Source organism: Pezoporus flaviventris, unplaced genomic scaffold (genome assembly GCF_033815535.1).
Source record: "Pezoporus flaviventris isolate CSIRO_AGI_PZ_B2104156 unplaced genomic scaffold, CSIRO_AGI_Pfla_v1 ptg000081l, whole genome shotgun sequence".
NCBI lineage: Eukaryota > Metazoa > Chordata > Aves > Psittaciformes > Psittacidae > Pezoporus > Pezoporus flaviventris.
Genome location: NW_026892629.1, coordinates 1,036,186 through 1,063,846, shown reverse-complemented (window position 1 = coordinate 1,063,846; position 27,661 = coordinate 1,036,186). Strand labels below are relative to the sequence as shown.

General features: G+C 41.9%; 1 protein-coding gene across 6 annotated transcripts in view; it reads left to right on the top strand.

Moving 5' to 3' along the window:
• The window catches only part of MYB (MYB proto-oncogene, transcription factor), a 28,638-nt gene extending 18,864 nt beyond the window's left edge, over nucleotides 1-9,774 (top strand). For all 6 annotated transcript variants that reach the window (XM_061474871.1, XM_061474870.1, XM_061474866.1 and 3 more), the window contains one exon: nucleotides 8,331-9,774. In XM_061474871.1, coding sequence (XP_061330855.1) covers nucleotides 8,331-8,447 — 117 coding nt within the window. In that variant the 3' untranslated portion in view covers nucleotides 8,448-9,774. The remainder of the gene's footprint in view (nucleotides 1-8,330) is intronic.
• The last annotated feature ends 17,887 nt before the right edge of the window (nucleotides 9,775-27,661 follow it).

The window sequence follows — 27,661 nt, the reverse complement described above, 5'->3', positions numbered from 1 at the left end:
GTTTAACCTTCTCTCCTCACTCATGCTGGTTTTGTTCAGGAAGTTTACACGAGTCAATTTGTGGGATCCCATTCTTCAGTCTTTGCTAAGGAAAAGCATGTTAAAAGTCAGGTATTTTCATTGTTTGGATAAAGAGGACTTATCCTTAAGTAGTAACTGAGTTAAAAAGGACTTCCCAACTCACCTCAGTGTTTAAAACATGTTGAAGTGAAAGAAAAAGCAGTTGTAAAGAGCCCTAAAAATGAATACTTCGTATGTAGCTTCTCAGTGTACCAGTATGAAGAAGGTAAAATTATTCTTTCTGCCGATGAACCATTGAGTGTTTCAGCTGAAATGTCATTTTAAATGAAGAATGAGCCTAGGGGTTTCTGTGATGGTGGCACAGACAGGTTTTTCAGAATGAAATACAGACTTTATAACAATGCTGTATTGTCTGGCAAACGCTGTGCTTTCTGATTTGGGCTCAGTGTCAGGGTTAAAAAGGAGAATCTGCTTCATCCCTGGTAAGACTGCTTGGCGTCCTACCAAAGGGGAGTTTGGCCCTGTACAGCTCAGAAAGGACAAGCAGTCTGGTTCTGTTTCACACCAGAAACTGTTTCTGCTCTGCCCCTAATACTTCTCCCCTTCCATCCCAGGGGAGATGGATGTGTGTGAGAGGACAAAGGCTATCTAAAGGGTGCAAATCAACTGGAAATGTTAGTGTTTGTGCTTGATTTTGACTGGTAGCATTTTGTATGTGACCAGTTTTTAGCATGTTCTTGTTCTATGCGTTCTACATTTTCTAGTTTTGTGTATCCCCCTCCTACATGTTCGAATGTGCTGACACACACATGAGCACTGGACTAAACCCACTGATGCCATGCAGGTAGACATTAAACGCAAGGTAACTCATCTGGGTGAAGTTTAATTGTGCCTGCATATGTTTGCATTGCTGCTGTTAATATTTTGGGCCTGATCCAAATGTTCTTACACAAATTCTCACTGACTTCAGTCCAAGTGAGAATTATAGCACTCTGCACCTTTGGATGTGTGTATGGAGAGGGAAGAGAGAAAGAGAAAGAGCACTAAACTTTCTTTTTTTATATGCTTGGTTCTTCAAATTCCATTTTCTCTTAAATTTGAACTTGCGTAAGAAGGAGGTAGTATGTTTACCAGCCCACAGCGTTTTTCATCGCTTTAATAATTTGCTCTGCATTTACATAAAGAAAAAGGTACTTGGCTAGTAATCTACTCACAAAATGCCTGATTACTTATTGCATTTTGGATACAGGACTGATCATAAGCAACTTGGTAAATAAAAGTTGATGAACATATTAGATAGCATGATATGAATCACCATCCCTTAGGAGGAACAGCATGTTGCATCACCCTGCATGTGAGGTCAGGGCTTCATCCTCATTTGATCCCCTGCGTAAGTCTCTATAAGGTGTTGGATGTAAAGGCAGCTGTTTGTAGGATCTTTCTGGGAAGGTGTGGAGGTTCAGCCAGCTTTTTTGTCCTGCATGGCAAATCTCAAGAGTTGCGCCCTCAGGTATTCTCTTACTGGTAGGAATAGGAGATGTCTCACCAAACCCATGTGTTACCTTGGGGTGGAATTACTCTTACACTCCAATGCATAGATCTCAAACACTTCTGCTTTATATTTGTGGAGTTAGTTACAAGCTGTATTTTTACACGGTCTATGTTTGTTACTTAAGCAATACTCAGTTGCACAGCAGGGGGATTTTTGCCTCACTAGCAACTTTTCCAAGAGTTAAGATTTTGGGATAACATATTATTCCCTTACCGATGATCTGTACTGAGCATTTGCTTGAATAGTGCCTTGTAAGAGGTTATGTAAAAAAACCTGTTTCTGGATCTTCCTATGTAAAAGTTATGTTTTGTTTCACATTATGTTCTGGAGCAGTTGGAGTACCTACCATGGCCAGAAAAGTAGGCTAAATCAGACCATCCACCTAACCGTGCAGGCTATCAAAAGACACCATGAAATGGAACCTTTCAAGAAAATAGTGCTGCTTTGATATCTTCTTCCCCCAGTAACAAAGGAAACAACACAGGGTAGAAGCCCTGCAAGCTAAAGAGTGTGTTCTTCAACCCCTAGCTCCTGTCACTTTCCATTTTTTAACCACAGACTGACACATTTCAGCTCAAATTTCCTGACTTTCAGCGGCTTATGTAACCATTTTCTTTAAAGAGTAGGTCTAAAGGATTTTAAAACAGTTACTTGGTTAACCTTTTCAAGGCTGTGAGCTGTCGTTAAGCTTAATTTTCTGTTTAAAAAAGTGAAATGTGGAATTTCATTTGCAGCTGGTTGTAAGACAAAAAAGTATAGGTGAGGCAGGATGCTCTCCTGCAGCAGCAGACTTTCCTCTAGTTTTTCTGGGGCAAGAAGATCCCAAAGTCTCATACTCTTCCACTGGGGGAAGCATACTCTTCCACTGCAGGAAGCACACTATGCTCAAGCCCTGGGAGGTTTAAGATCTGCACAGCAAGTGCCTTCACTTTAGCCCTCTTGGTTTCCCTCTCTTGTGTTGTCCCTTCTCTCGCCAGTGGCTGATGTGTGCAGGAGTTGTGCTTGGCACAGCTGAGGGAGCAAAAGGAATTTGGAAGTTACAGGTCAGTCCTCACATGTTTTCCTCCCAGGGCAGCAGAATTTGAGTTGCAAACAAGTCAGGATTTACAGCTGCCCCAAGCAGGCAGAAAGAAGAAAAGCGACAGCTTAGCTATCAGCCATGTGCATCTATGCCTTCTGATCAGTGAATTAAAATAAAGTTATTTATAGACAAAATTAGAAAGGGACTGAATATCCTGATGTGAGTTTCAGGTGCTTACCTATTTCTGTATCTCTTCTATTAATCTTACTTGGAAAGCTCATACATCTCAAACAGGAGTTTTGTCTGAGTAAGGGCTTCAGGGTTAAGCTCCTGCATCTCTGGTATCAGGCTTAGAGTAAAAGCTGAAAAGTTGGACCATCTTACTCTCTCACATTTAGCAAGCTGTATTTCTGAGTAATGTGTTTAGGAGAAGGCTGTCCCATGTCCCAGAGGAGAACTAGCAACATGAGCAGAAATAACGCTCTGCCTTAGCGAATGAAATACAATTCATTTATGGTCACTTGAGTTTTTAATTAGTCTTTACTGTCTGGTCTTAATAACTACAAAGATTTATCTTAGTTCTTCATCATGATATAATAGAATGACATACTGTTCTACATGATATGCACTGTATTCTGCTAGGAACTTGCTTTGTTTAGGGTGTTGATTGTTTCACTCTTTTGGAACTACTGCATTTTCTGTTGTAAGCCTTTTCATTGGCATGTTCTGTAAATTTTCCATACCATGTAATCAAAGGGAAAAATGGCAAGAAATCCAGCTTTTTCCAGTAGAGAAATATGATAAGATACCTTCTATAGTCTAAGCCCTCTAAATATTTTGCACGTCTGTTTTTTTTGGTTTTAAATGCCCACACAACTTGCTAAATTAATGTATGTAACACCAGTAACTTTGCTGAAGTTGCTGAAGATACTTGCCAGAGTAGCACTGTGTCTTGCAACACAGTTCTTTGCCCAAAGATTTTTACTACACTTCCACCAGTTCGAGAGCTCGGCACTGCAGGACTGCAGCAGCGTTCGGTTTTGGCGTTCACCTGTTAACAACTCAGGGTGTCATAAGGCAGGAGCTTTTTTAAGGTACGCAGACAGCACATGAAAAGGCAGCCCAGGCTTCCAGAGCAGAAGGACGAGTTGTGTTAGAAAAGCACCTTTCCACAGTTGTCGTGGTTTAAACCCAGTCAGGTAATTCGTTCACTCACTTCCCCCCCCTTCTTGCCCTCCCCCTGCTCTCGGAGGGACGGAGAGAGGAGAATCGAAAAGAATGCAACTCCCACGGGTTGAGATAAGAACAGTTCAGTAACTAAGGTATAACACAAATCACTACTGCTACCACCAATGATAATAATGATAAAGGAAATAACAGGGGAAGAGAATACAACACCTCAGCACCAGCTGACCGATAACTCGGCCCCCAAGCCCGACCAAGCTCCGACTGATAGCTCCTCCAACCCTGCAGTCTCCCAGCCCTTCCGGCTAACTCCCAGTTACATCCTGGGCATGATGTGCTGTGGTATGGAATACCTCTTTGGTCAGTTTGGGTCAGGTGTCCTGTCTCTGCTTCCTCCTGGCTTCCCCTCCTCCCTGGCAGAGCATGAGGCTCACAAAGTCCTTGGCCAAACCAAAACATCTCTATCAGCTCTGTTCCCGAGCCGAAAGTCAAAACACTGCCCTGCACCAGCTACCAAGGAGGAGAAACATGACTGCTACTGCTGAACCCAGGACAACAGTCTTCTCTTACTCCATTCTGTTTTCTCTAGATGGTCCAAGTTTTTATTTAAAGTGCTTTAACTGGATATCCCAGTTACAGCTTTGACAGTTTGTTTACAGTTTGCATCTGCCTGAGGGCAGTTGAAGGCACATTACAGCAAAGTGAGGTAGTTTTACTGCCAGGAGAAGGATGTGCTTGTAGGATTACTGAGGTTAAAAAAAAATGAGCCACAGAGAATGACATAGCTGGAATTGTACCATGGGTTTGTAATTTTATCCTATGGGAACTCATAGTACTATGCTTTCTTCTCCCAGCCACTCCCTGTTTCAACCTAAAGAGAGAAAACTGCTGTGTGGAAGAGAAAAATACAGGTGGAACTACTGGCTGAAAAGGCTTAATTTCTTTTAATTGACAGCAAAACTAAGAGGAGTCTCCTGCTCTTTGTGGCAATTAAAAAAATGATATATGGAATGAATTCTATTGCGGAAATCCCTTTCTTTCCCCACTGGCTAAGGATTTAGGTGCCAAAACAAACACCTCGCTCTTAGATGGCTGAATATAAGTAGGGAGAATCCACTGAATCAATTAAAACATACCCATCAATTTTGGTAGGGTTTAGGCCAGGCCTTTTGAATTCTAGTTGCAAAGTTTTTATGTTTCCATAAACATAATGGACCTTTAAATGTGACAGGAGAGATGCAGTGAACATTCTGCAAAAGGAGTGGTCTTACATGGGTTTCTGCACTGTTTTCCTTCATGCCTCTAGCTTTCTGCTGGGGTCTTTTCTCTTTTGGTATGTTTGTTAAGTGCTGCTCTCTTCAGGGCTCTGCCACTGTCCTGTAGCAGGGCCCTGTTGGTACTTGCTGCAGTGCTGGCATGGAAGGAGGTGTTGTGCTTTTCACTTTTTACCAAAGGATCACATGGCTGTGTGAGCCAAGACCTGGCAAAGTGCTCTGCCTGGGTCATGGGACCCAGCACTCCCTGCCAAGGAGGGAAGTAAAGCCTCTCGCATCAGGATGACTTTTACAGGTGCCTCATTGGGCAGGCAAGGCAAAGGCATTGTGCTTTGTTTGGTGTTGGCTGCCGAGAGCCAAGGCTTCAGACAAAAAATGGTTAATAAAAATACCCACTTAAATGTTACCTGACTTCCCCAGGATAGCATTGAAAACTCTTAGTAAATACACTACTTCAGAAAATACGCTACTTTACTTGTAGTCAAATTCTGCCTTGTTTACTAGAGCAAAGCTCTCACCACTGTCAGTGAGACTGAAAAGTTAGTCTCTTTTTAGAAGTTTGTCATAAGAGGAAGAATAATGGTGTAATATATTTCTGGGAAAATAATACAAGGTTCAGAACTCTGCAGGGAGATTCTCTTGTGCTGTCTCTATGGCAAAAAAATGGGTAAGTTGTTTCGTGCAGGCTCAAGTCTTGGGGTCGAGCTGATCCTCCTGTCATTTGCTGTGTCTCGCTGGGGCACTGAGGAGGCTTACCCGGAGGGAGGGCAGGGGGTTACCGCCTACCTGAGAGGCTTCTGCTGCGCTGGCATAGGTTAAATGAAGACCAGGCTTTCAGTGGAATGAGTGACATGCAGCAGCTTGCTGAGATGTTGGAGATAATCAGCATATAGATTTATTTTTTTTCCCTTTCTAAGCACATGGCTCTTAATAAAAACAGCTCAGTGTAGATACTAATGACTAAACCTGATTTATGAGATAGGGACACTCCTTGCCTGAAATTACTTCTGTTTTTTTAAAAATTGACATCTTGTGACAGATGGACTTTCCCTTACATACTCTCAGTTATTTAAGGGACTGCTGCTCTCTCATTCCTAGACCAGTACATTGAAGCTTTGGGGGATCACAGGGAAATACCGTTTGGACATGGTTTTGTCCTTTGAAATGGTGGGTATTCTGGAACTACTAATTGCTTTTGAGGTGTAGAGAACAAATCTGGCTTCTAAGTAAAACTGATGGCATTGTAGCAGGTATAATTTGGTCCCTGATGCAAATACCTCTAAAGTAATAGGGTAAAATACTCACAGGTGACAGAGTCCCACTGAGGATCAATAGGAGGCTGTAGGTTCCCAGCTGATGTAGGTGCCTTTGAAAAAGCTACTCTGGAAGCTGTTTAACCAAAACATGAAAGAAGCTGCGGCATGTCGCATGCATGTCTGCGGCATGCAGAAAGTATGTCACACCTGCATATTGGCTGTGTCATGTGCCCTAGGCACAGCCACAGCACAAGGTATACAGCCAGCCTAGGTTGAACCACTCTGGCAAAGAGGTGTATGGTGTGTTTTTTCACTTCACAGATGTGCTGTCCCACAAAAAGCTGCAAAAACTGAGTGATTCGAGGCCTGACCTGGTCCTCCACTCGGGGACCTCCCAGTGAAGCTCAGCAGAGTTCTGCCTGCAAAAAGGCATCAACAGCAGAGATAACATTTGGAGCTTGTCTACAGAGAACAGAAAGTTGTGTCTAGGGAAGCCCACCAGAAGTTTACAAGGAACTAACATGTGTGCCCTTGTCTTGGCTACACTGCTTGCTTATTCATTGGGTTTATCCATTTTCGGTTGTAAGCCCTCCAAGGCAGGGAACCTCGGTCCCTGTGTTTGTACCAGTGCCCTGATTAGGGCATGTTATGAGAAATTATCTGTACTTCATATGTTGCCCAGCCTTTTGCTATCCATATGCCTCAGATAACACTGTTTACAGTCAGAAGAGCATTCTCTGAACATTTAGCCTGGAGAATAATGTAAGGATCATTTTGCAAAGTTAGCAACTAGAAGGAGCAGCATAAAGAGCCGTGGGCTCACCAGGAGGGTTCTGCTCTTAGCAGATGGTTTGCAATCTATTAATTATGCTTCCTCCAGTGTCCTGGATGTTAGAAAGGCTTTGTCTATCTTGTTGAGCAATGTAGATCTTGAATCACAAAGATGATCCTTGTTGAAAGCAGAGGAAAATAGAGAAAGATTTCTCTTGGATCTTGAGCATAGAACTCATCAATATTCAACAGTACTGGGATCTCCTTACTGGTAGGCAGCTTTCCACATAGCACCTTTTTGTAATACAGGGTGTTCGTACAGTAGCTTTATATAATGATAAGAGTTTTTATTCAGGACTTAGGGAATATGTCAATGCGTAAAGGCAGACACACTTGAGTAAGTAAAGAAGTTCAATAGAAATAAAAGCATGTGTAAATGTGTGTGTTACTGGTAAATTCCAGGAGCTTTGAAATTTCATTACTGTTTATAGCTCAAGGCAATGAGAAACATCTCACATGTGTAGTGAGTAAATAAATACAGAGTGCACAGCCCTCCATAGATATGTTTATCTCACTTTAACATTATACTAAATGGTGTCTGTAACCTCTATAAATACCACAAGAAGTGAAATGGCTTACATGATAATTAAAAATGCTGTTTCTGCTGAGAGCCATATTCCCCCCTTCTCCTTTGCCAGAGGAGCTCTGCAAACGGGCACGTGCTAATTGCTGCTCACAGGTGAAAGCAGCTTCTAGCATGGGACCTTTTGCTAGCTGTGAGCAGGCTGTCAAGGTTGTCAGGTTGGTCCAGGGAGCACAGGGGCAGAGCAGCTGTATTTCTAGAATAGAGGTTCGGCAGGAATTTCTATGCAGTCATAGCACTGAATATTGTAACTGTGGGCTTTAGACTGTCTGTGCCATTGACTGTGAAGTCCACCGTAAAGGCAAGGCTGTAGATAGAGACTTGTAGAGCAGCTGCTACTTAAGAGGCAAGTGGGGAGGTTTGGATCCTGGCTCCTGTGGTGTACCGCTCTGCAGGTCATCAGATCTGCCCACTCCTCTGGTCACTAACTGAGAAGTGGGGGGTGATATTTTTTTGCTGTTGGGTTGAGAATTCAATTTCTCTGGAGACGGGACAACATCGTGTCCTGTTCATGCAATGTAATCATGAGCAGGCACGGCTTCAGCTAAGGCTATGAATAAATCACATGATGTTCACCCCAAACCTCTCTGCCTGCTTTCTCATTCAGCATCTGAACAATGCCTGGGAGTCAGCGTCCTGTGGGAAGATCGAGGATCAGATGGCCCTGACGGATCAGGCACGCAAGTACATGACCGCCTTCCCCACCCGGACTCTGGTGATGTGAAAGGGTCGATGGACAGAGAAGCATTATGGTTTTGAGAACACTTTGCCTCCAATGGGAAATTCCTGTTCCTCTGCATGAAAACTTTTCATGAATGGGAGAAGAACCTATCTTTGTTGTGGTACAACAGTTGGGAGCAGCACAAAGTGCATTTAGTCACTCAGCATGTATATTCTTGTTGGATTTCACCCAACTTAAGAGGATTGTTTTGTTGTGTTTTTTTTTTTTAATGATACTTGCCTAAATTATTAGGTATTGAGTTTGAATCAGTAATTAATGATCTTAAGTGCAGACTTATAATAATGATAGTTTTTCTTGTACTTCTGGAGATCAAGCAGACCTAATACACCAGTATTGTTATTTCAGTGATGTGCTAGCCAGGGGTGGGGGTTTGTTTGTTTCTTTTTAAATTTTTTATAATAAAAGAGCAGGTACTCAAACAGATGTATTTTAAATCACTGAACAAAATGCATTGGTATAAAAGTACTGAAGTGAAAAGCATTACTACAAACGCTAGTCTGTGCAAAGGGGGAAAACTGATCAAGATCATGAATGCTCAAACATCCATGCCTCTTGAAATTCTCTTTTCTGTTGTGGTTCTAGACCATTATTCATTGTGTGTTTCTGTCTGGGAGGGTAATTAGCTTGCTTGAAAAAATATTACTGTATGAAACATAGATTTATGAGAAAAATTATATTTTTATTCAGTAATTTAATTTTGTAAATGCCAAATGAATACTGTGTTTTGCTGCTACAGACCTTAGCGTGTAGACATGCTGCTAGTGTAAAAGGAGTAGAGCTTTGTATGGAAAGAAAACAAATGTTGATGTTAGCTGATTGACTATGCACTAGCATTTCAGATCTTTTTATTTTAAATTTTTTTACATCATTTATATTTTTTCCCCTTTTGTTTTTTTATAAGCAATATTTTTGAACACTGTTCCTGGGAGATTTCTTTTTTGTCTAGATGTGCTGTTTTGATTCTCATTGGTTTGTAACAGCATGCATTGCACCTTCATACATTTGGGAGATTGCTGTCGTGTTCATGTTGTCTGTTTTGTTCCATGTCTAGCTAATTGTTCCCTAGCTTGGGTCTTGTATACTGAATCAGGTTCGTAGAAATATGTGGTTCTATGTACTGCCACACCAAATCTTTACTAATATGGCAAAACACTGATTTTATTTTATTTTTTTATTGTTTGGGTTTTTTTATAACAGCCTCTGACTTTGCTGCCTTAAAAGCATTCGGTGCGGCTTCACCTGCACTTAATTTTTTATACGAAAATGTACTGCCTTGTAGATAAATAAAGTGTGTTCTTTTTTACTTAAACCCACATGGTCTTCGAATCTTGTTTGCCTCTAGCGTTTTCGGCAGTGGTGTTATAGGCAAAAATAAAGACGAGCTTTTCACAGCACACTTAAATAAGTAAGCAATAGTTTTTCACACCATAGGTACCTCAACATCCCCAGTTCTCACTGATCATTAAGGAAGTGGAAGGAGCACAGCACAAAACAAGAAGTATTGAGAATGTTGTGGACTTGAGGCACGTCTCCAGTGGCCCCAAAGTCCAGATCAGCTGCAGCCGGTGGGAGGCTGTGCAAAACGGCCGGCTAATTTATTTCTTCATCTGAGACCACCAGGTCAAGAATCACTTGAATAAGAGCAAAATATTCTGGAGTTCCGATACTGTAGAACAGAGTTTTTTACACTAATCTTAAGAAACCAGAGGTAGGAATATATTTTGAGACTCCAGTGCATTACACTGCACCGCAAATAATTGGGTAGACCTGTAGAGCCTCACACAGTGTAAATGCCGAGAACATTCAGCACTGGGAAAGCTGGAGAGTAAAAGCAATTGCTAACTCCCCCTCATTCCCCCCCCCACCCAAAAAAAAAAGGTGCAACCTGGTGGGAAAAAAACTGAATTTTATTTCATAGGTTGAAAATAAATCATTAGCTAAAATTTAAGTTGAAGCAATCAGACTGATACTCTTGAGAGCAGACTTCAGCTCCCTGAAGGAAGTAATGGCTATTTCCAAGTGTGTGTGTGTGTGTGTGTGTGTGTGTGTGTGTGTGTGTAGCCATGTATGGGCTGAGAGCCCCCAGAGATGGCTTGCAGTCTTTCCCTCATTCCCCGACAAGTTGCCTAGTCCTCCCAGCTGAAGCCGCCTGCTGGCCTGCATGCCATGCAGCACACAGAGAAAAGGAGGAGCAAAACAGTCTTTTTCACCCTGTGCAAGGTCCCTTCTTGTACACTTGTGATTTCAGCCTAGGAAGGGACTGGTGCTTGCAGCAGCCCCCTCCAAGTTTTGCCTGTTTCTCATCTATCCCCCCATGTGGTTTGGGCTGTCAGCAAATGCTGGGGGAGAACCAACCCTAAGGAAGTTTTGCAGCATTTCCCGCAGGCAGGACCCTTGTGCTGGCTATGGATTACAGAGAAGGGGAAGTATGTGGGAGCACTTGCCTGTGCAAAGGCTGCAGGCTCACCCCATAAGAACACTTGTGCAAGATGTGAGGGAGGACTGCAGGACTTCATGGTGTGCAGCTTGGGAAGAGGGAAAGGTCTGCATGTGAGGCACACCACAGCTTAAGCAACGCGTTGCAGTTTAAAAGAAGTAAAAAAAAAAAAAGGAAAAAGAAACACCCAGCTTACAACAGGTCTTCAAGGCAAAGCGCTTGCCTTGTAGGGCTCCAGCTGTAACTGCAGCAAGCATGACTGAGTTTAAACAGATCATTATCTAGCACCCAGTGCTGGGAAACATGGAAGCTCACCCTGCAGGTGCCCAGAATAAGGGCTGGGTTTTTTTCCTTACGCCTTCTATTGTTTTAAAACCCATTTTTAACGAGCAAACCCACTGCAGTAGTTGTCTTGTTGATGGGCCCTCTTAGAGCTAACACAGAGGAAAAGGTTTCTTTTTCCCTCCTCGTTTCGTTGCAAATGCAAAACGCACAGTAGATTAAAGCCGATTTGCATATGTTTCTACATGCATGTGGTGCTCAGCATGAGCAAAGGAAGAGGCTTTGTTTGAATGCTGTAGCCCAGGAACCTAATTATTTTTCCCCACCAACTCTGTAAGTTCCCTTTGCAACAAAGTGCCACCTCCTACATATCCTTCTCACACAATATTCACACTTGACCATGCGCTGCTTACTCCCTGAAATACACATCTTTCTTTCAGAGATCCAAGAGAAGTTCTACTTGTCAAATTCCAGCTTGAGCATAGATCAGGTAAGATCTATCCCAAGGCATGTCAACATACATAGTCTTGGTGATGGCCATTTAGCCTTTCAGTGGACCTTTGCACAGGTGTATAGCCATGCTGGACCCAATTAAACCTAAAGTAACCTACCAAAATGAAGGGAAAACAGGTTCAGTCAAGTTCTTGTTTAATGGAGAGTAGATATTTGGCTCAAATCCCTATTAACCTTTTTCTTTGCTGTAATTATAACTTAATAATGTTGTCAGTGGGAATTCTTTTGATTTCTGAAAAGAATTTAAATTATCATTTCAGCATGTGCCACTAATTAAAAATGAAGAGGCAAAGGAGCCAGCGTAAAAATAAAGGAAAATACCGGAGTGTGAGGTGTTTCTCAGCTATACCCTGCAATTCTCCAGCTCTCTACGCAGTCCCTGGTGTTCAACTCCCACAGGTCTGACATATATGACAGCAATAAGCTGAAACTGAAAATGCACCAGAGCTTGGACTGACACTTTGGGAAAAATCATTACAGCTGAATGAAAGAGCCAGACTTTGTAGCTGGGAGCCAAAATGAAAAGTCTGCTGAGGGTAAAGAACAGAGCAGAGCTCTGAATATTCTGTAGCACAGAGTGATCCTTAAAAAAACAGCTGTTTTTTTCACAGTATTTGCAATCTTGATCCTTATCCAGGCCAGCTAAGTCAATGACAATCAGCTCTCCCTCAAGCCCACACAGTCACGTAAGCAAAGGGTGCTTCTGTGGGGTAGTGACTGGAGCATTAGAATTATCACCTCCTCTTACTCCTGCTGCATTTGACTGTATTTCTAGCTCAGCCTTGATTTGGTATAGGGGTGATGCAAAGGACAGAATAAGAAACCCCTTTTCCTCGAAATCTATTTTAAATGTTGGGGATTTTGGGGGTGTTTTATTTGGGGGGAGGGTTGTTTGTTTGTTTGTTTTAAAAAAAGCATGTGAAAAATACTGTGGTTCAGAAAAGTATGATTTTGAGGCACTGGTCTGCATCTTGCTTGTCAGCTTGTTACACAGCACAGGTGGAGTCAGTCGATAGCCCAGTCTTTGCTTGGGAGCAATGATGGCGTTTTGCCTAGGTGGCCAAGGAAAGACACTGGCCATATCCTTCAATCACCAGGTTGATGTCTTAATTCAAAAAGTTGTTATTTCCTGACCAAATGCGCTTGTTCCCTTTGCCTCTCTTCTTTAAACTTGACTTCAATGCCTCAGCAGTTTTCACTGACAGCCTTCCTGCTGGCATGAACTTGTTGGTGACATTTTTCTCTCAGTGACTGGTTCAAGTAAGGTAATGAAGATAAACCACACAGGTCCAAATTCTGCTTTCAGTCATGTTTTCAAGCTGGCATTAGCTATACAGCTCATTGTTAAGGGCTGTAAAATCTATTGGCTCTGCTATTATTTTTCCATAAATTATTTGTGATCAGGTTGCTGTTGTTTTTATTACAATTCCACTTGATTCATGACATTTCTTCAAGGTATTTTTCCAGTCCATTTGAGCACCAGAACAATTGCTGATTTTTATTTTTTTTACAAAGCCTCTGCTTCTCAGGCTGCACAGATCCACACTTACAGCCTAGCTAGACTTACCCCCAAGGAAATTTCATTTCATGGGCAAATAACTTTTACTACTTGATTAAATCACTACTCATCGCTACAGCTCCAAGACACGCTCCACGCACACATCTGTCAGAGAAGTCCTTGCAAACAGCGAAGAAGAAGAAAGTTTCAGGAAGCTCTCCCCAAACAGGTTTCTACACTAACCATAGAGACCACCTCTGCATCTCCCAGTTCCTGCCGGTCCAGCTGCAAGCCTACCATGGCCTTCCCAATAAAGTCAGCCCTGAGAGAGTCTTGAAAGGGTGCCTGCAGGTGTGCTTTCCTGCCTGGGCCTCTCTCCCTGCTGCCTCTAATGTTTCATTAACTCTCTCATCAGTGTACATCAGCATAGGAGTTATCTGAAGGTGAAGGGAGGCCCTGACTATTTAAGTGATGGGGTTTTGGTATCTGTGTTTCTACGAGCTCAAGGCAGAGACCTCAGAGGCGCCGGCTCAGACTTCTTGTGCAGATAAAGGGGCTGCTATCCTGTGCTGCCAGCAGGGAAATGAAAATCTGCATGGGGTTATAGCTCCTGCCTGCCCAGCCAAGCCTTGCTGCACCTAAGGATTCACTAGAGAAACAGCCATGTTTTGCTGGCCAAAGGCCTAAAAGATATTTCTGTGAAATAATATAGGAAAGAGATTACACTCAGCTTTTCTTTTCTGCTCTGCTCATCCTCCTGGCCATCCGTTCTGCCCTTGTAGCTCTTCTGGCAGGCTCAGCTCCATTTCACCAAGGCACACAGCCCTTACGGAGCATGGCTCAAACCCTGCTGAAAACGGATTGAAACAAGTTGCTGGTCTCCATAACATCAGTGAGCCCGAGCCAAAGCTTTGTCAGGGCTAAGGACGTGGATTGTTTCCCTGCCCATGGCTGATGGGCCCCTGCTACTCCCACTCAAGACAGTGCTCCTGTTACCCCCAGGTAGAGCACCAACTCCACTGAAAAGCAACCTCTGTATCTCAAGTTAACATCCCCTAGTGAAGACCCATCTGGGCACAAAGGCCTTTCACTGGAGGTGGTTTGCCCCAGGCTGGGAGACCCACCAGGTATGGGCAGGGCAGGACAGTGCATGTTACATTTAGCTTTGGCACCCTCTCAGCAGCTGCCTGCTTGCCCAGGACAGGAATGACTTCTCCTGCTGCCCCATGAAGGTCCCACAGCGGCATGCTGTGAGCAGTAACTCATGGGGAGAGCTCCTGAGCTAGCATTGATGCAGACACACACTTAACTTTCTCTAATCAAAGAGGTTAGAGTAATCCTTTCCTCACCAACCTCTGATTTGTAGCCACATCCTCTAACAGAAAACCCATAACAAATACAAACACAGTTTGTATGGTGATAAGCTACAAAACTGATGTGATAGTCACTCTTCCATCAGCTCTCTGAAAACCATTGTTTCCTAGCACAGACTTTCATTGCATCCAGTTGACATAGCTGCTGTTTGGATCTCAAAACAAGCCCCACTGCCACAAGAGACAAATAAGCCTGACATACACCTGCCCTGCGATTTTGCCACAGGCATCGCAAGGCAGCAAACTTGCTTACATGGTGATTAAATTTAACTGCTGGATTTTTTCCTCCCCTAGTGTTAAATTGCCACTTATTAGGTTTGCTTTGCTGTCTGTCTGACATCCAAAAAAAATTTGTTACCATCTTCTCTGGCAATTGATCAATGGAGCAAGTAGAATTTTATGTGACATCTTGAAAGGATTGAATGCGAAATTTTAAATGATACCTTGGTTTGCCTTCCTGTCAGAGTGGTACAGGCTCTTCTTCCTTCCTCTTTAACATCCATAACCAACTTTCATTCAAAGGATTTCAAATAACAGAAACTTGGTTTTCTCTAGAGTGTGTACAGGAAGTTGTCCAGAAGGCTTAATGTCCCAGACATGATCCTGTACTCTCTTGAAACTGATGCTGAGGGTGCTACAGCTTCAGCTTTGCTATGTAAAGAGCAGGTTTCCATATCCTAATCCAAATTTCCCAGTAGAACCAGACTTTGTGGAAGAAGGAAACCCCAACGGCTATATGGGTATGTTTGGACTTAACAGATAGCTATTGTCTGTGCACACAGGTTGGCAAAGGTCACCCTGGTTCTGGAGCAGTGTTCAGGTGTTACAGGGATGAGGATATTACGAGTAGTTGCATGTAGAATAACACAGCAGAGCAACAGAGTGTGTTGCCATTACTGTTTCTAAGTCCTTGAATCTCCTGAGGAAGTTTGCATCATTAGAGAGCTGCTGCAAGTTGGCAAAAGAAAAGCATTGACTTCCTGGGAAGTGGTGATTTTCCTTTACATTTACTTATGCTAAGTAAGTGCCTACAAATACAGCCATGTATCTCTCTATATACACTTACTTATTCTATCAAAAATAAAGGAAGGATGTTTTACTGAGGAGACCCAAATCCCAGCCAGCAGACTGAATCTGTCACAGGCTGTATATTGTGTTCTTGCCTCACGGAGACTCTTGGCTGCCAGAACAAAAATCATAAAGGACAGAATTCAGGCAAACATGAGACTCGGAGCTCAGAAAAAGAGAAAACAATCCAAACAAGAGGTTGCTGTGAGAACGTCTTCTATGATGAGAACTGAAACTGCAAGTCACTGGTTTTCATTGAAAGCAATGCAACTAAGAGTCTGAAATCAGTCATGTCCCCCAACTGATGAGTTGTCTGAAATCTGCTGCCTTCCAGAACACATGGATCCTAAGATCTCTCAGTTTCCTCATTTATGAGCACAGATTTCTGTAAAAGGGTATTTAACTGCTAAAATAAAATTGTTATAATTATTGATAGTAATAACAACATAGACACCACAGAGAATAGCATACGCTGAAGTTGTCCAAGGTGTCGTTTTTTTCCCAGTGAATAATGGATTAATTTTTTAATTTATGTTGCAAGTGACTTCACACAAAAGTATTTATTATAGAAGCTAGGTTGTCAGAGGTTTGTCCAGATACACTGCGATTTAGAGTACACTGCACTTAATTTCCCAACTGTGTTTTAAATTAATTCTTCCATGCCTGATGCAAGAGTTTCCAGCCAAGTCAATGGGAGTAATCATGTGAAAACACACACAGGTTTTGGCCTGAAAATCCCTACCACCCTCATTTGTGGGTCAAGGTTGGTTTGCATGGACAAAAGCACAATACAGTGCCAACAGTGAATGGCCTTTACATGGTCCATTTCCAAGAGATACAATGATACCACCAAAACACCAGGACTGTATGCACATAATGAAAAGTGACAATGCAGTCATTTGTGAAGGATATAAGACAGTCATGGTAGTTAGGGCAACATTTGCATAATCACATTAACTTTAAGGACCTACTTTAAAATTGACCTAACAATGGCTGTCATTGTTCAAAGCCACAGCTGTCCATGCTGACGGCACAGCAAGCTTGGTCAACTTGTGTCGCAGCCATCTTCTTCAGGGTGTTTTAGGAAGTTTGACTGAAAAAATCATGAGCTCCAGGACATCCTGTGAATGTTTGGCCTCCCATCATGGTTTGGGTATCTGGGAATCTATGGCTTTCAGAGCCGTGCAACCACTGAGTTTTCATTGGGATTGATGTAATTTATTACACAGCGTTATTTTTCAGAATTGTGCATCAAGGCTGTGTGAAAAGGCACACAAAGATTACTTACTAGCTGCCAAGAATATTAGAAAACAAGGATAGCCTGAGCCCTGGTTATTTTTGGCTCTTGTGAATTACTGCTAAGATTTGAAACAAATCAGAACTTGCACTCTAGACATGACACTTCACCCACGTGCTCCTACACTGAGGGAAAAGTGGACCATTTTCATCTTCGCACATGTTTTGCACAATCATCCCATGCTGCAAAGTTGCTGATATTCAGCCAAAAATACACCTAGTGAATGTCCTTCAGTAGAAAAATATTTACTTAAATTATCAGCATATTTCAGGGTAGTTGGCCATATGCAAAGTTCTGATGAAAAAACAGGCTCTTCTTAGCTCAGAATTCTTTTTCTTGTTCTCTTTGTTTTAGAAGGCAGCCTTGTCCACCTTGAAAAACATGTTTATTTTAAGCATTTTCAGGATTCTCAGACAAACAAGGTGATACTGGATTAGCTGCAAGGGACTCAAAGTTTCAGTTAGAGTGTGTCTTTTCTGAATAACACTAACCACAGGTAGGAGAATGACTAGAGCACACATTCTCAACTGGAAAACAAATAAAAAAAATATTGAAGAAAAAAAAAGTTGTAGCAAAAACCGTTCAGCTCTTTCCGAGAAAGAGGTTGAGGAAAACCAGTTTCTCCTTGCCCTGGTAGGCCTAGTTAGCATAGCTGCTAACATGAGTTTGCGAACTTCAACTGACTTTTTGTTTTGCATTGTATATACCCATGATTAAAAATCCATTTAGGCTCCCCACTGTCATTTTGTCTTAAACCATGACACCTAGCTAAAATATCGTTACATTGCTTTCAACTAAGAAACTCTCCTGCCTCCATGCTGTGGGTAAGGGACTTGAATTTCAAGCAGGAATGTCGTTTGTGACACTTATTCGTATGAAGATCCATGTAAGTATGACCAAGCCATAGAAATCATAGAAATCATAGGCTGGTTTGGGTTGGAAGGGACTTTAAAGATCCCCTAGTTCCAACCCATTGCCATGGGCAGGGGCACCTTCCATTAGTCATGCCCTGTGAGCCCTTCATTTGGCTGAGGACTGCTAGAGGCTCCTTCTAGTTTGGCAGCTCCACTCCTTGCAGACTCCTTGGGCAGCGCACTGTACCCATTTGAGGTTCAGGGGCTGCAGCTTGCAATCTATGACCCTGGTTCTTGCTGTCAAGGGCTGGTTCTTGCTCAGCTCAGCTGCCTCCTTCTCTGAGGAGACCTGAGGAAGAAGGAGCTTACCTGACATGAGTGTGAGGTGTTACAGAGCAAGGTGGGCGTAAACTTGAAGTTGGAAGCAATGGGAACTACTGTCTAGGAGCCAGAAGTAAATGGGTGTATGAGGGTGTGCACGCACAGAATTGTGACTGTGTAATTAAGATTAGTATTGTAACGCATATACAGAAAAGTGGAGAGTGAGGGGAGGATGAATTAATTGCATGGAGAACCTCAACTCCTGACTTTGAAGTACTGCAGTCCCAAACCTTAATGATCTTTTAATTTATACTTTAAATGATAATTTACCTTTTGATTATTCAAAAGATGGGCAACATTTTACACCAACACTTTACATTCAAGCCAAGTAATTGAAAAGATGCAAATGCCTTTACTGAACAGATATGCAGAATGCCCTTCTGAGTAAAGCACAGGTAAAGTGAGTAAGCATATTAATATAGGCAAAGTTAACTAACCACATTATTATTTATATTTTAGGCACTTGGTTCATCATGAGGATCAGCATTCTTTCCTCATACTCATATCTGAAAATATGAAAGCTACTGGAATAGCTCAATAGCATTACAACAGAACTGCAGATAGAGCAAAGATAGGGATGAGATCTGTTGAAACTTCTTCAGAAACACCTGTGCTGTTTCAGCATTTCTGTACCATTTCAGCACTTCAGAAACCCCAGTACCTTGGGACTGAAAGAAAATACAGCTTTATGTCACTTAGGCTCACATATATCTCCCACACCAAGAAAAGCCTCAGAGGTGAGTACCGTTGAAAGTAAAAAATGCAATGGTTGTGCACTACCGTCTTCTGACAAACAGAATCAACCTTGGGTAGGGAAAATGGTATAACATCTTCATTTGATCTTATTTCAGGATGTCCAGAACTATGGCAATCCCTTTAACTTAAGCCAATGTCAGGATCCATTGTGTAATTTTTACTTTCGGAAATCAGCGCTGTGTTACTCATTCACTCCCACGAATTTGATTGTTTCTGAACACAGATCTATAGCAATGGGTTAACTACGTACTTCATTACATAAAAGTCTTATGTAGATTTGTGCAGGGATTCAGAATTGAATGGATGTTTTAAATTTTTCAACATGACAAGGGTGTGATTAGTACCTCTGGGATTTCTGTCTAGAAAAATTCTGAATATTTCCTGGAAAAGACCAAAATGTGTAAAGCACAAAGATATGAACTACGGAATCCATTAATGTGCTCAGCAGGGTGAGTACCAAACCCCATCTCATCATCAGATGTGTCTGGTACCACCCATCTATGAAGAATATTTCTGCATTCACACTACTAAATGCATGCTATTAGATTTCATTCTCAGTTCACCCTCACATACAAGCCCATTCAATACAGGCTAAAAACAACTTTACCAAGTGAAAGGCTAACAGCAAAACAGCATGGCATCTAACTCAAGCCGTCTCCACTAGCTTGGCCCATCCAAAGTTTGTACATCTAGAAAGGAAGTTTGCTTCAGAAAATCACGCTTCTCTTTCAGACTCAGTCCATCTGAGGTACAAACTTGCTCATTTGTATAAGCAATCAGCATTCACTTTCCTCAGTTACCACTATTTGCTCACAGATTAGAGTATTTTAGGTTTGAGCCACACCATTTTACACAGACTATACTGCTTACACTAAATGCATGCCTTTGTTGGAGAACAATTTGAAATTAAGTCAAATAGGAGCTCAGAGCAGCATAAAATTGCCTACTTACGAATAGTGCTTATGGTGAAAAGTACATACTGTAAACATTGCATTAAATTCAATCTGTCTGTAAGACAACAGTCAGCTATTACTAACACATCTGGATGTAAATTAGGCATAAGAATAGCACTCTGACTGCTTCACGTAACTCTCCAAACCAAAGAAAAACAGTGAAGTCATTTATCTTAATAATGTCAATATTCTGCCAAACATAAGATAAAATCATAGAGTGTGGATAGGAAGTTTAGAAACCCATTCAAACATCATGCAATATGCAAGTCCTCATCAGCTATCGTAGAATCAATCACAGAATGAATGGTTTGGGTTGGAAGGACCTTAAAGATAATCTAGTTGTAACCCCCCCACCCCCAACTCCTGACCATGGGCTCTATCATGAGAAGTGACTCATTTACAACAGAGTAAGACAAGGTTTATAGGGAGAGCAATATTTTTATTAGACTACCTGATACAGCTTCTTAGACCAATGCGTGAACTAACACAAAGATATTACAGACTTTGATTTTCTCCATAGCAGAAATCAGAATCTCACTTGCACCCTTAGGCAATCACAGCTACAAGAGCATTTGTTAATTACATGATACACATGGGACAAAGTCTCATGACTACATATCAAACTAGTGGTGCAAAATGAGTATTGGCAAGACCCTCCTACACAAAATTAGATGTACCATTAACACCACTCATTAGAAAGTCTAAACAGCACAGATGCATAAGAGCATGCTGCATATATACAAAACTAGACAAGATCCTCAGTCCAACTATCACCCTGTTTTGCCTTTCACTGCAGATAGTGGTACCTGTTGTAGAGACAGGTGAGATCTACCTGCAAACCAGCTAAGTATTTTCTGCAGTGGTTGTGATGAGGACAAATCATTCTTTTTGGGATAGTGCATGCCTTGACTTGTGAGATTTTGTTAATCTTTCTTAATACCAAATGTTATTTCATAGCTAGCTACCCATGTTATGCACATAAAGATACACTGCTTAAAGACAGATTAGCATTGGAAGGTCATAGGCGGCTCAAAGTAAAATTTAACACACACACACACACCCACACACACCACCCAGCTACCTTCTCCAAATCGCCCATATACTTCATTGCAATATGCATGGGGGTTATTTTCAGCTGTTGTAACTCGCTGATCTTCATTTAGCAACTTTTGTATTTTTTCCTCTTTTTATTGCACTTTGAATGCGTGGGTTTGTAGAGCAGTGATGTAGAAAAACCACCTTAGGAAACAACCTAAATTAAGGATCTACTGATATTATTACCAAAAAAAGGGAAAAAATCAGATGTCTTTTGCTGCTGATAGCATTTCCAAAGCCCACACAAACAGTGCATAGCTCTTTAATTTTTCCATTGGATATTATCAGTTTTTCCTCCTGCTAAAAGTCCTTTCATGAAGACTGTTATCCTACAAGTCTTCTATTCCACTCACATTTAAATATCTCAGCTCTTAAATCTGCTATTAAACTATTGTTTATTTCCATCACAACAGGCAAAAACATCAAAGAGAGCCTTATTGTACAACACAGTGTAACACAGCCCCAGAAAGTTCCCATTGTGTTAAGCAGAATTCGCTGTTACGAGATTTATTTAATAGTATTGTATTGTCGTGAGAATAGATCTTGCCCCTTCAAAGAGTCCATGCATTATCTGCTGCTCTGCAATGGGCAGTGAAGGTACCTTCATGAGCAGGTGGGACTATTTATCTTCATCATACACTAGCACATTATGACATAAACCTATAGGGTCTCTGTCAGAACTTCTTTTGTGAGCATACATCAAGCTGTACAGTTAGAGCTCCTGAGCGATCTTTTGCCTTACATTGGATTATTGGAAGAGCTACAGCAGCTCTTCTGTTGAGGAACTACACTAATGATATTGATTGGTATGTGTTATACTGTGGCTGCTTGTCTCCTCTGCCTATGGTCACTCCGTTTAGGATTCTTTCCATGCATTTATTGTCTTTTTCAAAAGAGCAAAGGAAAAGAAAGAAGAGAGGGACAGAAAAATCTCAAGCTATTTCTTTCGAGTTGAGACCTCCATGCAGTGACCAGGCACGCATGGCCTCTTTTGTGCTCTGCCATGTTATTGGCAATGCAATAGCTTTGATCCTCAGGAGAGCTGAGGCGGAAGCTGGTCTTCACCATTAAATTTTTTTTATAGATAGCAAAGTCCATCCTTCCACCTGCATCCAAACCACTGAGGCAGCTGGCAGAACAAAGCACTAGAGAAAAATAGTTGACCAGAATCTATGTGAAATTGCCAGCATACAGGTGCAGTCTTGTTTTTCATCTCAGTCGCAGCAGTCCCTAGTGACTGTCAATGTTTTACTGAGACTAATTAACCCTTTTTTGCCTAGGATGGATCAGAGGGAAAAAAACCCAAGCAAAAACCCCATTGACCTGCCACCCAAGCTTAAATGAGTAGAGAAATGCAATAACCATGCCCAGAACTATACTACAAATGAAAAGATTGCTACCAGAGCAAAAAAGAAACAGCAAAAGTATGGGAAACTTTGCATCTTGGGATTGTTGAGATTGCTCCAAGGTTAGCATGTTACTTCTAACACCTGAATGAGGTGGTGAAGATAAACAGAGAAATCACCCACTGCTGAAGCACCGCCAACTCCTGAGTGTAAAGGAGCAGTTGTTAAACAAGGAATAGTAAAACTGAACAATAAACTTGGATAAGCAGTGTAGACAGGAAGTCAGGAAATATAAACAACTGAAGCTGAAGATAAGAATTTCAGGATAGATAAGAATTCCCAAAGCTGCAGTTTGGCTGAGCTGTCAACATTAAACATTCCTTTGGATCCTCAAGGAGAATTGGTGGCCAAGGAGGCTTATGACTTTTAATTTTCTTCCTCAAAGAAGCCAAGGAAATACAAATGATCCGTGCAAAAGGCAGGACTGTTCCCTGTGATGCAGTGCCTCATGTTCCTATGAGCTTCCACTACTACCCTGAGGAGATGATGCCACAATCCCAATGTCAGGATTTTCCCATTTACATGTAGTCTAAGTTTTGCTTTTCATTTTCATCTCATCCCTGATATTTATACCTCCTCCATTAAAAAGAAATCATCCATTGTTATTTGTTCCAAATATTTACTTCATTTTCACATCCTCTCTAGCTAAGTGACTGTCAGTAACCAAGGTATATTTAGTTCTCTGATAGATGTGGAAGCCACCTGTAGGTGATGGCAGAGCTGTTCTGAATCCCTTCTGCTCTCCAGGGCCAGGCTCACCACAGCCATAGAGGGGAAAAGGTCCTTGCCTCGTGCCATGGTCACCTGATATCTCAGCATAGCCCTCTCTAAATGGACTGGCTTTTTTTACTTTCTCCAATCACAGGATAAGCACATGCTTGATTGACTGCACTACCAAAGAAGTTTCTTCCCTTGCGGAAAGTATATGTGTTCCAGGTTACATTTTCCCCCAACATCGTCATCTCCATAGCAACTTGAATTAGACCTAACCTCATCTCTGATTTCCCACAAATACTGACAGCATCCTACCTACCACCAAAGGCCAAGTGATGGCAGGACAGGAAGGTTAAACGACAGACCACATCTAGGCTTGTTTTTACCCTTGTTCCTTAGTGTGACCATGTTAGGAGGAAAGGCAGGAGCATGAACTAAATATAAGGAAGATCCTCACTGCCTTGCTCAGATTTTCTTCCAGCATTTCTGCTTTCATGATTTCTGTGCTTCATTTTGCAGGGTGGAGAGTTTGGAAGGGGCTGCTCTCCAGCTCTGTCAGAACTCGGAGTCAGATCTGCCAAGACTACTCAGTGTCTGTAGCTGCAAATAGGGCAGTTTTGGTAAACAGAGAATAATGCATAGGTCTGGGATGAAAAGAACAAGAGGGGGAAATGCTCAGTCATGCTGGTACCTCAGGAGTTCAGTCCTGGTGTCTGAGCTGCTGAGACCTACCTGATCCACTTCAAACAAGCCATTTCACAACACCTTGCCAGCCGGGAGTTGGGGATTCTTGAGCTGCAGTCACATTCCTGGCCCTCAGCAAAACCGCCCACTCTGCTTCTCAGGAGCAGTGTCTAAGAAAGCGATGCCTCCAGACCTAAGAGGTGGAAGCCTGCCACAGGGCTGGAACTGCTGGAAAGCCAGGCCATGATGCAATGGTTTGGCAGTTGTCAGCTGTGCTGCAGTCAAGCTTGCACGGTTCTTCCAGTTGTGCCTTCCACATCCCTTGCTTTGAAGAATGCCCTGCACAGACTCAGTGAAAGGGAAACATCTTCTTTGCCAAGAAAATTCAAGAGCGAGTCTTGGACATTCTTTCGGCGATAAAAATAGAAAATACAGTTGGAAGGCATCTCAGGTGGTCATTATGGTCATCCTCACGCTTTTATGCAGCAACAAGACTAAGAAGCACTATTGCAGTATAAATTTTTTCAGCCTCTTCTTGAATGTCCATAGGGGCAAGACGCTCAGTTTCTCCAGGCCTCCCTATTCTTAATGCAATGCTTTCTAAAGTTTCACCTGAATCTTCCTTGCTGCAGTTCAAGCATATTCCTTCTTTTTCTGTCAGCAAAGTCATGAAGAATAGTTTGTTATTTTCTTCTTTTCAGCAATTTTAATATTTAATATTAATAAATAACCATCCTCTTATTAAATGGAATGATATTTAGAAATATCAGTCATTAGGAGCCTTCAGCTGAAAGGCAGTGCAGCTTGGTAAAGTATGGCAAAGGTTGCTCTCTGGCTGTAAAGGACTCTTAAGTCTAATATTTCAGGATTTAACTGGATTCACACTGTTAAATTGAAATTCCACAGCAAATGGAATTCTAGACTTGCAAAACAACTTCCTTCCGTCCATAAATCATATCACTTTGCATATATTTGAATGGCCAAACATCTATTTAGTCCTTGGAATGATTTGTTCTTTCATTAATGGAGACTAGATGAAAGCTGCAGATAACAGCTCACAAGTGATTGAACATAAAGTAAAACTCCTTTATTATACAGGATCTGCAGCCCGAGCACCATGGCAATAATCTAATGATGCCAAAACTTGGATGCCCTTCAAATGCCTCAGAACAATGTGTGCTGTCAGCATGACCTACACAAGGTACCAACAACTGAGAAGCCAGAGTCTGAAGTTACACTTTCCCTCTGCCACCATGGGCAGGACCTCAGGGCAGTGTGCCTCAGGGGCACCCAGTAAGCACTGTGCATGCAGAAAGCTGGGCAAGGGGCCGGCACTGCTCAAGCCCTGCCTGTTTGGGCTGCTCTTTCTTCTTCTGACCTCTAACATGCAGCTACTATTGAATCTGCCACTGAAACTCAGGCAGAGTTGAATGAGAGTCCTTGCTATGATATTCCAGAGGAGTTAAGCCCATCAGCTCCCACTGACTTCAGCGAGACTTGCCCAGCAATGAAACCTGTAAATATTTACGCTTGTAGAACTTCCACATTTTAATGTTAACTGGGGCTATGCCTGGGTAGGAAGTGTGGGATGGAAGTAATCCCTAAAGCTGCTCCAGCACTTTGGACCAGAGAGTAGAAGAGCCTCTCATGGCCAAGTGCACAGCACACTACAGCCAGTTAAAGTGCACTCGGCTGTACATCAGCAGCCCCTGTAGGAGAAATGTCCAGCTTTCATTGTTTGCCACCAAAACCCAAATTATTTTAATGGCTGTGCTGGGATTATTCAACATGTATGCCATAAAATCCATATGTACTCTGTGTAGCATAAAACTAAAATACAGCTGGAGAAAATGTATTTTACTTGCAAGCAAGGAGTGATTTCTCAGACTAATACTTGGAGTAATTTGGGGCTTTCAGAGGGTTTGTGGGAATGGGAAAGGGTGGGGAAAATAACCCAACCAAAACACGGTATAGTTAATTTCCTGACTATTATTTCCCTCCTTTCCGCCAAATGGTTGCATTCACTGACTACATTATTTCCTGAACAGAAATAGCATTAATTTTGAGTTGCAGAGAAAGATTCCTCTGTTGAGAAAAAAATGTGGGATCATTACAAGCCATTCACTGACTAAGATCACAAAAGAAGAAAAATGGACATGAAAAAAGGCCAAGTTCTCCAACAGTGAGACATTTCCAATTGGACTGCAGTATTTATTTTAGTTTAAACATATTGCTCAGTGAATTAATGAACTGAAGGTGCATAGGCCAGGACCCACCAGGAGTATCCTCCTCTCCTATCATAGTATCAGGCTAAATATTTTTCAAAAGCCTGAGTGGTTACAGCCTTTATTAGTCCTGTTTCAATCTAAAGATACTTCTACTCCTTAATGAGGGCATGCTTACAACTGAGATAAACGCTGGAATTGCGGCATGACCCCTCAATCTTTTGATAAGGCATTATTATCTCACGCAGTGTAAAGAAAGCAGGGTCTCCTCAACTACTTCTTAACACATTTCTGTTTTGTTATCAAATTGGCACACCATCCTATATGCTACGGCAGGCATTTCTCTTTGTGGGGGACAACAACTTGGGTCCTTTCCTTGCCAGCTTATCCAGCGTTTATCTTCTCTCTCTGTCTTGATGGTAATTATCACTTATGAATGCAAGAAACCTGAGGGGAAAAGTAACCTCTCTTTCCTTGCCATGGAACATACTTCAAGGCTTTGAGTTTCTCTGGCCAGACTCCCATCCCAGATTTTTGGAGCTCCAGTGCGGCTTGCTTTAGAGTCTATTATAGCTGCCAGGGGAGAGTGTATTGTAATAAGTTATAGTCTCCAACTACAGCTGAATAATCCACTCTTACAAACAAAGGACTTTTTCAGAGCTTTTTCAACCTGTGTCTGATATTGCCAGCACCAAAAATAGGATAAGCAAAATTGCCTATCCAAACCCTAAAATTGAAAAACATGAGTTTACAAATGTACTCTAAAAAATGCACCTCAAAACTTAGTCCTACCATGGAAATGGACTGTTGTCCAACTACTAACTGAGTCATATAGGTACGTGACAGCTAAAGTTTTAAGATTCTGCAAGACAAGGCCTAAAGGACTGTACATTGTCAAGGCAGTCTTATACAGATTAGCTCTCAGGCTGTCCATAGGAGAAATATTAGTATCTCCAGCTAAAGACAGGAAAATTGAGGTGGAGGTTCAATTTACCTAAGGCCATGCCATAAATCATCGGAACAGCACGATTAAAACTGAATAGCCATGGGCTCTTGAGTTCTGAAGAAAGATTCTGGGTCAGGATTTTTGCTCCTGTTGGAGATTTATGACAGAGGAGATGGAGATAATGAATAAAACATTTCCACTGTCATTTTTTCTCAAAGAACAGTTGTTAAGCACCAGCACTGATCTCATGGGTCTTACAGATGCTAGAGGAAAAAAGGACAACTAATAATAGTACACATAACACAGAGAAAGGAAATATATTACCATCTAATTTAAATGGTCCCCAAAATACTTTTTTGCTCTGTCATACTGCTGTCAGCTAAAACTAAGCTTGTCCACAAGGGAGATAGAAAAAATAAATAGACGTGCTTTGTAATGAAATTGCGTGGATATAGATCGTACCACACAGGGCTGCCTAACTGCTTGCTTTCTGTAAAAACCTACTCATAGTTAAGCACTCCTATTGCGCCTCCCATTCCTCATCTCTTTTCTACACTAACAAATCCAGTTCCTTGCACATTCCTCATAGGTTTCTGAATGTCTTGTCATCCCCTGGACCCTTTTCAGTTTGTGTACTGGTTTCAGTATGTGATGCCAGAACTACAGCAAAGTATTCCTGCTGAAGCTTCACCAGCATAAACTGGAAAGAAATAA